The sequence below is a fragment of the Coffea arabica genome, chromosome 1e, assembly GCF_036785885.1.
Source record: "Coffea arabica cultivar ET-39 chromosome 1e, Coffea Arabica ET-39 HiFi, whole genome shotgun sequence".
In the NCBI taxonomy this organism is placed as follows: Eukaryota; Viridiplantae; Streptophyta; class Magnoliopsida; order Gentianales; family Rubiaceae; genus Coffea; species Coffea arabica.
In genome coordinates, this window is record NC_092311.1 from 39,810,644 (window position 1) to 39,821,196 (window position 10,553).

The 10,553-nt window shown below is 33.1% G+C and overlaps 1 protein-coding gene across 1 annotated transcript; it reads right to left on the minus strand.

The window, feature by feature from the left end:
• Positions 1-1,079: 1,079 nt before the first annotated feature.
• LOC113694274 (uncharacterized) lies at positions 1,080-9,537 on the minus strand. The gene is made up of 4 exons (XM_072071242.1): positions 9,512-9,537; positions 9,361-9,430; positions 6,564-6,706; positions 1,080-1,743 (listed from the first exon to the last, which is right to left on the minus strand). The coding sequence occupies exons 1-4, from the start codon at positions 9,535-9,537 to the stop codon at positions 1,080-1,082; spliced, it is 903 nt and encodes a 300-aa protein (XP_071927343.1).
• Between the last annotated feature and the right edge of the window lie 1,016 nt (positions 9,538-10,553).

Sequence of the window (10,553 nt, forward strand, 5' to 3'; positions counted from 1 at the left end):
AGCAGGAAGGAAATATGAATTCCTCTTGAATGTGACGTTGGCATCTACTTTCCTATCATAGTTAGCAAGAAAGGCTACACAATCGTTTGAAGTTTCATAGTACACATGTGCCTGATCAAACAAATTCATTCTGTTTTTTGGATAAATTCACTATTTTGGATAAATATACTGCATCCTTTGCCTATTTCCGAAGACATAAACTGTAATGATCATCAGAAACGTCTATTGCATACGTCCTCTTATGAAAAACTCTTTCTCTTATCACTACCCACTATTATAGTGGGGGCAATGGGGAAGAAGTCCTTGAATTAAATCAGTCGGTTCAAATGTTCAACAGAAAAATTGGCCTCAATCTACTGTTGTCCAACTCATTATAGGAATAGAAATATCGAGTCAAGAAACGGGTTCTTCATTTTCCTTTTAAACAGGAACCAACCAATATCAAATCTAAAATTACAGAATAAAAACTCTTCAGAAAATCCCTTCATTACACAATCAACAGATATTTACAGCACCCAACACTAAACTCAAATCCAAGCACAGACTGTGATAAGCCTACACATAATGGGCAGAAGACACATTAACAAACAGCCATTAGACAGAAATGTTCGAAAATAGATGGAAAATATTGAGATCATTTACCTCAAATTATGCCGTGACAACCTTAGGTCTTGTTTTCCTTCTGATTCAGTTTTCAAATTCTGGCTTTTCCCTAAAATTCATGGTACTGGCTCAATTTAGGGATATTTGCTATCTACTACTCTACTAAAGTTGCCCTATCAGCTTGGGTAGCTCTTTTTTTTTTTTTTAACAAAGATGATGGGAAAGTTTATTGAGAATGGTATGTGCCTCATTGCTAAATTACAGAACCAAGAGTACCAACAACTACCATTGGACAAAAATGAAATACCATATCTCAATGGAAATATTCATAAACAAGAGTTTGCAGTTTTGAGTAACATTAGGCCAAAATTACCTCTTGTTAGGAATCTCCATTGCTTGAAACTGAATTCAGCTGCACAGGGCAAACAATAACTTGTGCAGCATTTCAACCTAAATCATCTAAAATTGGAAAACTTTTATAACTTCTTCACTATGACCAGACACTCGTTCAAAAACCTCTCAAGCTCTGATGTATATACACTGGGAAAAGTCCGATAATGGTCAACATGAGGTGATGCACCAAAGTTGAATGCCCACACATTTTTCCCACTTCTCTTCTGTTCTTCAACAAATGACTCAACTGATGAGAATGGAATGACCTTATTAGCTGTACTATACAGATAAAGATGTGGGCAAGAAGGCCGGTTTTTTGAAAGGACAGAGATTATCTTTGTCAACTGCTGTTTGACGTCGTTCAAGTTTAGGAGATAAGAGAAGAGCTTCTCAAATGCTGACAAAAGTAAGGTTTTAACGGACAGGGGCTCCTTTTCTCGCAACTTTGAGGTATCAACTCCACTTTCCAATTGATTTCTTCCTACAGCTACAACTGATGGATAAGATGATGAATTGTATTTCTTTAGCAGGGCTGCAGTAAATCCAGCAGCCCAGACCTTGGGATCTATATTAGCGTCACCTCCTGAATCAACAATAATTCCCTTGATTTTCTCCAATAAATCTGGCCTACTTTGCAAATTCTCAAGAATGGAACCATACCTCCTCAGATGCTTCGGATTCGACCCAAGCCATCCCAACAAAACTGCAGCAAAGATTGGCCCTTTATCCCCGATGACCCCATTTTCTCTAGGGTGAATTCCATCAAGAGCGTAATTCCAGTGGAAAGATTTAGCTTTTTGGTCAGAGAAAATGCGGAAGAAGATTGAGGTGGAGAAGAATGAGTTGAGGAGAAACAGTGAAGAATTGAGGGAATGGGAAAAGCCAAATGGGGTTGTTGAGGGGTGGTGGGGAATGTGGGCGTTTGAGATAATAATGGAGTGGTGATTTTGGGGGTTAATAAACGAAACTGCAGGAGTTGGAATTGGGCGATGATGATGATGATGATAGTAAGGAGGAGGAGAAGGAAGCAATGTTGAAAAGGGCTTTAGAGGAAGCGGCTTTTGGAGAGGGAAAAGGGAGTTGGGAAGATGGTGTCCGAAGGCAAAGAAAGAGGGAAATGAGTTTTGTCTGAAATTTGGCCAAGTGTTGAGTGTTTTTCTTCCAAATCAACTTTAAATGACGTCGTTTCTGCTTCTTTTAGAACCCCGCCTCTACTCTTTCAATTTTCAGCTTCCCGTTTCCACTATTGCACACTAAAAAATACGCGTTGTCTCTAAATTGTTGAACCTTTTTTTAATAAAAGTAACGCCTTCTATCTCTTTTTCTTTTCCCAATCTTTGTGTAATTAACATTGTTTATTATGTTGAGCTTTTTCATTTCACAAGTTATATTAAAACTTTGGAATATGAAAATTTAGTATTTTTTGATTTTTTTCTTTTTTTTCTAACATAGGTTTTTTAGGATCTCTACAAAAAATAATGTTCAAAAACTAAAAGGCTTATTAAAAATATATTTATGATTAAAAAAAAGACCTTTTAATGTAAATATTTTTGGTATCAATTTAATAATTTTATCAATTATGCACGAATTGTGGTTTGACAAGACCAAACAATCTGTTTAGTTGATCAAATAACCAAAATGGTTTACTAATACATGCATGAAACACTAAATCTATTTGATACAAGTACTGATTCATACACCATAAAAAATTTGAATATTGTAAATTGTAATACATAACAAACGCCAGTCATGCAATTGTCAAGATTTTTACTTAATTTCATATTAAATTTTATTATTCTTTGCCATTATTTTCACACTATGTTAATCAGTAATTTTCCATATGTTGTCAAGAGAACTAAATAATGAATTCATGATATTTTTTAACTTTATAACAAGGTATTAGCTAAATTTGGAATAATTAAAAAATAGGTATACATTTTTTTTACAATACCTTCCTTATTTTGCCAATGATAAACACAAACTAAAGTGTAAAGCATAGGGTGCCATAATAGAATTAATAAAATTGGTTTATCACGTATGAGGCTAAATTGCAAAAGATAAGGTGTCATGGTAGAGTTAATGAGATTAGTTTACCACATACGGGGCTAAAATATAAAAGTTCGGTTGTCATAACATAATTAATTAAATTATTTACAGCATATGGGCCATCTAGAAAAAATTAGGGTGGCATATGGGGCTAAAATGTAATAGTTAGGGTGTCATATAGTAGAATTAATAAAATTTATTTACAACATATGGGCCATATTGAAAAAATTAAAGTGGTATGTGGGGTTAAAATGTAAAAATTAGGGTGTCATAGTAGAATTAATAAAATTTATTTACAACATATATGCCATATTGAAAAAATTAGGGTGACATAGTAGATTAGTGAAAGTAAATTGGGAATAAACACTTTGGACAGTGACGACTAGTTGTTGTCACTAATTTAGAACTGACAACTATATTGTGACGATATTTTAAGTTATCACTGTAGGACCAATTTCAATGACAACCTATTTTCCAGTCGTCACAATGGTGATCTCCCGCCACACTGGCTAGTTGCGCGCCATCCATATTGTGACGACTTATCCCATGTTGTCACTGTTGTCGGGTGAACCCACGATCAACTATGACGACATTAAAACTCGTCACTAAAGTTTTCAATTGTGACAAGTTTCTCTGTTGTCACAGAGAATGTTGTCACAAAAGGCCAAATTTCTTGTAGTGGAGAGAAGAGGAGAGAGGACGAGGGAGGGAAAGGGAAAAAGGAGGAGGGAAAGGGAAGTGGAGAGAGAGAGAGAGAGATATGAGAAGACGGTGGTGGTGGGTAATGGTGGCAGCTGGTGGAGGAGGGGGGAGGAAAAAAGAAGATGGGGGATGAATACTTTCTAAAAATTTTATAAGTATCTCAAAAATTTTAAAATTTGTAAAAGCATCCAAGATAGTTTAGGCAAAGGAATTCAAGCACCAAATATAAAAAGAAAAAAATTAAATAATAATAATAATAATAATAATACATCACTTGTAGGTCACATATAGGTTACAAGTGAAATTCCATATTGTTTAAAGTTTAAGAGGATTATATGGACATTTCAAAATCATAAGGTGTCCGATTGATTTTTGGCGAAACCACGAGGAGGTTTTCTGTATTTTACCTTTTGTATTACCGGTTTATTTGGGATTTTATAATAAGTTGACACACATCCCACCATTTTTTATAATTATTGAATAGTTACCAATTCCTTTGAATATGAATTTATCTAAATTTAAACTTTATTAATAAATTTCCATACTTTTGATGACCATATTCTATTTTTTTTCAAAATTCTTTTGATATTTTTGAATTGACATTAAATTTGAAAAGCATGAGTGTACTTAATAAGTTCAACATTAGTTGGACAAGTATTCAAACATGTGACAACTGGAAAGAACAAGAATCCATTCATTTAGTTTATGCTTGTAAAGAGCTAATTGTGATTTCATAATGCACAAATAATGCACGTGCAAATCCTACTACTTATTTTTTGAAACTTAAGGTATTGTTATGTAGAGAGTTACTTCAACATTTTTGTACTTGTTAACGAGTAAACCTGATATCTTTAGGATGCAACCATTCTAAACATGTCTTGATGTTTTAGAAAGACACATAATTTGAAGTATATAATTTGTTGGCATAGACTAATGTAGAACTTACCATTGAAAAGAGAAATTTTAGTGGCATAATTGGATCCTTAAACAATCTAATAAAGGCATGGCATACCATTTTGCAACCGTATATCATTACAAATTGAGGAGCTAGTACACTATCCCACTGGAAACAAATCTCAAACACTAAATAGCCTCAATCGGACAACTATATGTTTACCAAATGTAAGGGAAATAATTGAAATAAGTGGAATTTCCTACACTTATCCCAAAAATTTACCACAGGATTAATATTTGTACATGAAGAGGTAGTTATCCAAGGGTTTAATCCTCATGGTTGTGGAAAATAAATGAATAAATAAATATATATATATATATTGAAAACAACTTTCCAGACTCCAGCTCTTAAAAAGCTCCCAACTACCCATCTCTTTTTCATAGAATTTGATTTATTTTAATTAGATAAAATTACTTAATATTTGACTATATACTTATGATATTGAAGCTATCAATTATTAGCATTTCCTAAAGTTGACTAATTCATGTTAAATTTACATATGACCTCAAATTGAAATCTTAGCAAACTTATATATGACTATAATTCAGAAAGATATAAATGACCATAACTAAAAAGTCTAGAAAAGCAAATTAGTAATCTCAAGATAATTCAAATAATTAAGAATGTACAAAAGTAATGGGCATTCTTAAGATTAAAGAAAATATCATGAATAGGAAACTAAAAGCATTTACAAACAGAACTTTCCAAGATTTTATCGAAACTTGCCAGAAAGTAGATGTATGACGAATTAGTTTTGTGCGTGTCTAGAGTATAAAAGTGTAGTAGATTGAAAAGCAACCTCTTACAGACATAAGTGATGTGAGAAATACAATGTAGTCAAGGTGAATGTTTTAGTATGTCCATATCTTACCTTATAGCTAGTTCTACGTACCCATTGTTCGGTGGAAGATAAAGCAGAGGGATCAATCTCTAATCTTGGACTCAGATCTAAAGCGTTGAGTACCATAACAACTCCATTTCTCATGGTAGCAAATACCACCTAGTTGCGACATGAATTAAAATGTTTCCATTTGAAATCCTTAAACAGAAGTCTCTAATGGTCCACTACAAGTATTTGAGAAATGATCGTCTAAAGAAGTCAAATACAATATATCTCCTCTCCAAGTGTTTGTGGAGGATGAAGTGGTAAAAAAACTGCACTGCTGATGGGTTCCAGGCTTTTTTGATTCATACATTGCAAGCCAATCTTGCAACCATATGCTATTAACTAAACAATAAATCACGAAACCTATCTTAACCAATGGAAATGGCTTGGTTTAGTGTTTTGCTAACAATAGTTATTACTACAAATTGGTGCTGATGAAATTTGACTCTTTCTTATGTATGACAAAGCAAACTATGATGTAGTCAGTTTTTTTTTCCTTACATATGACATTTTATACCTCTTCATTACTGGTTCAATTATCAATCTTAGACCAAATACTCAACAAAACCTACATTTAGTTCCTATTAAACAAGAAAATTCCTAATAAATCTTACAAGAAGTCTAGGACGAGAACATATTTGTTTTGTTGAATTACTCTTTTAACAATTTTTAGATAGTAGTACTAAGTGAAGAAATCAAATTGTGTATACATGGAATGATTTGCCCATAGATAATTAGATAACATTAGCTGCTCAAGACCACAAATTCCTATTAGCATGTGAGTGTGACATATTTGATTTAGAACAAATTAACTTGAGCATCTACTGTAGTAGAGACCAATACTTTTGACGCGTTAGAAAAGGCTAAGCAACTAATCCTTTTCAAATGAGAGTAAGCTTATTTACAAGCTGTTAAATGTATGGAAAATAATTAAAAGCTTTACATGTGCAAAATTAGTGCTATAACTCAGACTCTCACATGTTGTAGATGAGTATAGTTGAATCGTCTGTGCCAATAGCAACTAGGTTGTTATCTTGTGGGGCTAGAATGCCATACATGTAGCTGCAGGTGGAGCCAATAGGAAGCTTCTCACTTTCTGCAATTGCAGTTGACAAATCAAACTGGTCATGTAAAATGGTAATCTAGTAATAGACATAGCAATTTAGTTTTTTCAAGTGTTCAAGAATTTGGAAACTTTGAGTTGCCCTTCAGTAATAGCTATTAGATTGATAGGATATCTGTGGAAGTCAGAATAAGCATTTGTTTACATTACTGAAGTGTTTTGGTTTATATTTTCTGCATGCATTTTGCTTTTTTCTCTACCTTTAGCACTAGTTAATAAGCGATGAAATTTTCACAAATAAGTTCCCACGAGTTCTTATGTTAGTATGATTCAGTTTGATTAAATTTCAATATACCTTTTGACCTAAGAATTGCGATCACCTCCTAAAGATGTTAATCACATACTTACCTCAAAGGTTATTGTGTTGAACAAAGAAACTATTTCTTCCTGATGCTAATATGAGATAAGAGTCATTCCTGGATAAAGCAAAGCATGGTGAAGCTATTTGAAATGGATCATCACTAAGGTTGTTGGTTATAATTATTCCACTTTTTGGATGCCATACACAAGGGAGATGATTTCTTATTGCCTAACAATTTTGTTTTTTTCCATTTGACAAATTAGAAAAAATAATTAGAGTCTAACAGAAAATCAACACACAAGAAAATAGTGATGCACATATACAATTGGGAAAAGATAAATGTACAAATGAAAATAGAATCGATTAACTTTTCTATCTAGCCATAATTGTTATACCCGCTTCCTAACCACTTCCAATTGTTTTTTGATGCAATTATTTAATAGGAATGATGAGGAGATGACCTCTCTATTTCAGATCAAAAATCCATTCCAAGAATGTTTTACTTCAGCACAGATGTCCCACAATTCTGTCACATGGATGAGGAGTTGAATTTTGTAGCAACAGACTGCCAATTACATTATTTGCCAAGATTTTGGCCTTACTATCATCAGAAAAACAACCAAAAGAGTGTCTTCCTTGTTGAAGCAAACATAAGGCTTTGCATTAAAATAGAGAAAGAAGCCAACAAGTAAATGAAACACCATTTTTATAGTCGTAGACTATAAATGTATAATCCTTATATGCAAGTAAAAGCATATCTATACTATACATAAAAGTGCATTAAGTGTTTCTTACTTTTTTATGTACCTATTTTTCCCTTAATGGAAACACTATTCTCCTATCTAATTAGCTTACTCTAAGATACATTACCTGATAGTTAACATTGCCTGACAGTTTAAGTGTGGATGTATACAAGAATATAATGCTTCATTTAAAGTTTGATTTTAAGTTAGAAAATGCAAGCTTCATGCTAGATCAAAAGCTGAGAAACATGCTACTAACTGAAAAAAAAAAACATGTTTTAACATATCTTATATTGCATGATTATGAAATCGAGATAAAGAGTAGAGGGATAGCCATATGCTAAGTTCTTCACAAAATTAATACATTTTCCTTCTTTTACTGATATTCACATCTATCATTTGTTCAAATCCAATTACAACAATCAAAATTTACAACTAATTTAGTGATTTATTTCTCCAATCAATAATTACGTGCGACGCACGTGCATTTTAATTTCTAATTATTCTAAAAATGTGTAAAGCCCAAATTGAAAGGCCCCCATTAGCATCAAGAGAGAGTTAAAATCTTGACATTGCCTACGTTCCAAAACTTGAGTAAATATTCATCCCCAATGACCAAAAAGTTGTTTCTACTTGTATTGAATTGCACTATGCCTGTAGAAGATTTGGAGAGCCAATCATAACTTCAGGTTATATAGCCTTGGGTATAGTTCCATTCAACTAAGTATGAGTCTCCATCTTTGTTTGTGCCACAAGAAAAGAGCCTAACAAGTTTTTAATGCTCACTTAGTGAACAGGGAATAAAAAAAAAAAAAAAGAATGACCAAGTACAGTTCTATAATTAAGCACTTGTCTTTTACCATCATCACCATAGGCCATTCTTATGCGAAAATAACTATTGCATCAAAGACAACCCTTGGTTCTATATAATCAAATAACCATGTTTTTGTCTCTCTATTTGTCGATGTGGCATATTCAAACTGCAAGCATTAATCAAAAAAATAAAACAAGAAGAAAAGAAGAAGAAGAAGTAAACCGAATGAAGTACCAAAAATAAAAAGAAAGTCTTTAATGGTAACAAGTATAGAAACTACACAAGGATATCTTCCTTGAGATGTGCACATAACGAGTTTAAAGGGCCTCTATGACCTTCAAATGTGTATTGCTTGTACCAGTCACTATACCCCATACCTAACATATAATATAGAGATAATTAGTCTATTTTCTCTAATGAGTAAAACTACTAGAATTTAATTTTTTTATTGTTTAGACCTGAATGAGTTTGTTCTCTCCATATGTTATTACAAGAATTTGATCATATGGTGAAGTGAATGCAAGGTTATATACACCTCCCAAGTAAGCATCAATCTTTAGAGTTAAAGCTAGTATGGAAGCTAACATGCTTTAGAATTTAGTAAGAAAAAAGACAATAGAAATAGCTCCAATTGTTTCTTGATGTAATTACTGATAGCATGATAACAATACAACTGGACAATGTTTTTGAAATATGCAACACCTATTACACTGGATATAAGGAATTATATTTTTAACAAAATGAATACTTAGAAGATAGATATCACATAGGAAGTTTGTTTCCTACATACTTACCAGAGAATGAACCATATGGCCTCCATAAAACATGATATACTGATATTTGTTGATTTTGATCATAATCAAACTGTATTTGAAAGGTATTATTTAACATGAGAGTACCAAACTATATTGAAAGGGTATTATTTAGCATAAAAGTATTATTTACCAGATAATGAACCATATGTCCTCCATAGCCTTCAAAGTCACAACTTAAAAATGTCAGCTGATGATCACTAAAGCATATCAAAACGCATAGAATAAATATATGTATACATATGGGATCAAAAGATGCCTAGTAATTGTTTCTTGATGTAATTACTGATAGCATGATAACAATACAACTGGACAATGTTTTTGAAATATGCAACACCTATTACACTGGATATAAGGAATTATATTTTTAACAAAATGAATACTTAGAAGATAGATATCACATAGGAAGTTTGTTTCCTACATACTTACCAGAGAATGAACCATATGGCCTCCATAAAACATGATTTACTGATATTTGTTGATTTTGATCATAATCAAACTGTATTTGAAAGGTATTATTTAACATGAGAGAACCAAACTATATTGAAAGGGTATTATTTAGCATAAAAGTATTATTTACCAGATAATGAACCATATGTCCTCCATAGCCTTCAAAGTCACAACTTAAAAATGTCAGCTGATGATCACTAAAGCATATCAAAACGCATAGAATAAATATATGTATACATATGGGATCAAAAGTGTGACGCCCCCACTTCTCCCTAAGGCGAACCAAAGGGTATCCGCGGGACGCCTGCCTAGCTCTCGCCAGGACTCAAACAATTCCATTCAACTTATAGCCGAACCACACAACACAAGCCAATAACTTAGATACAATAAATGCGGAAGTATTCAAACTTAATAATAGTCATCCATTCTCCAAACCACACGTCAGAATACAGATTACATTTCGTCCAAAGGGTCACATCACGGGGTATCTATCAGCTTGCCACCCGCACCCCCCCGGAGAGTTTCGCTTCGTGACTCTTCACGAACGAGAGGCTCGGGGCTTTTCCAGACGAAGGACTTAAGGTCCCAACTGTCGGCATATGGCTCTGATACCAACTGTGATAGTTCTCAGGGTCACATTTCCATACCAAAAGTACAATTCCAAAACCAAAGGCATAACCAAAAGTAATAACAAGCCCTAAACAAAAGTACATCAAGAGGGCTTC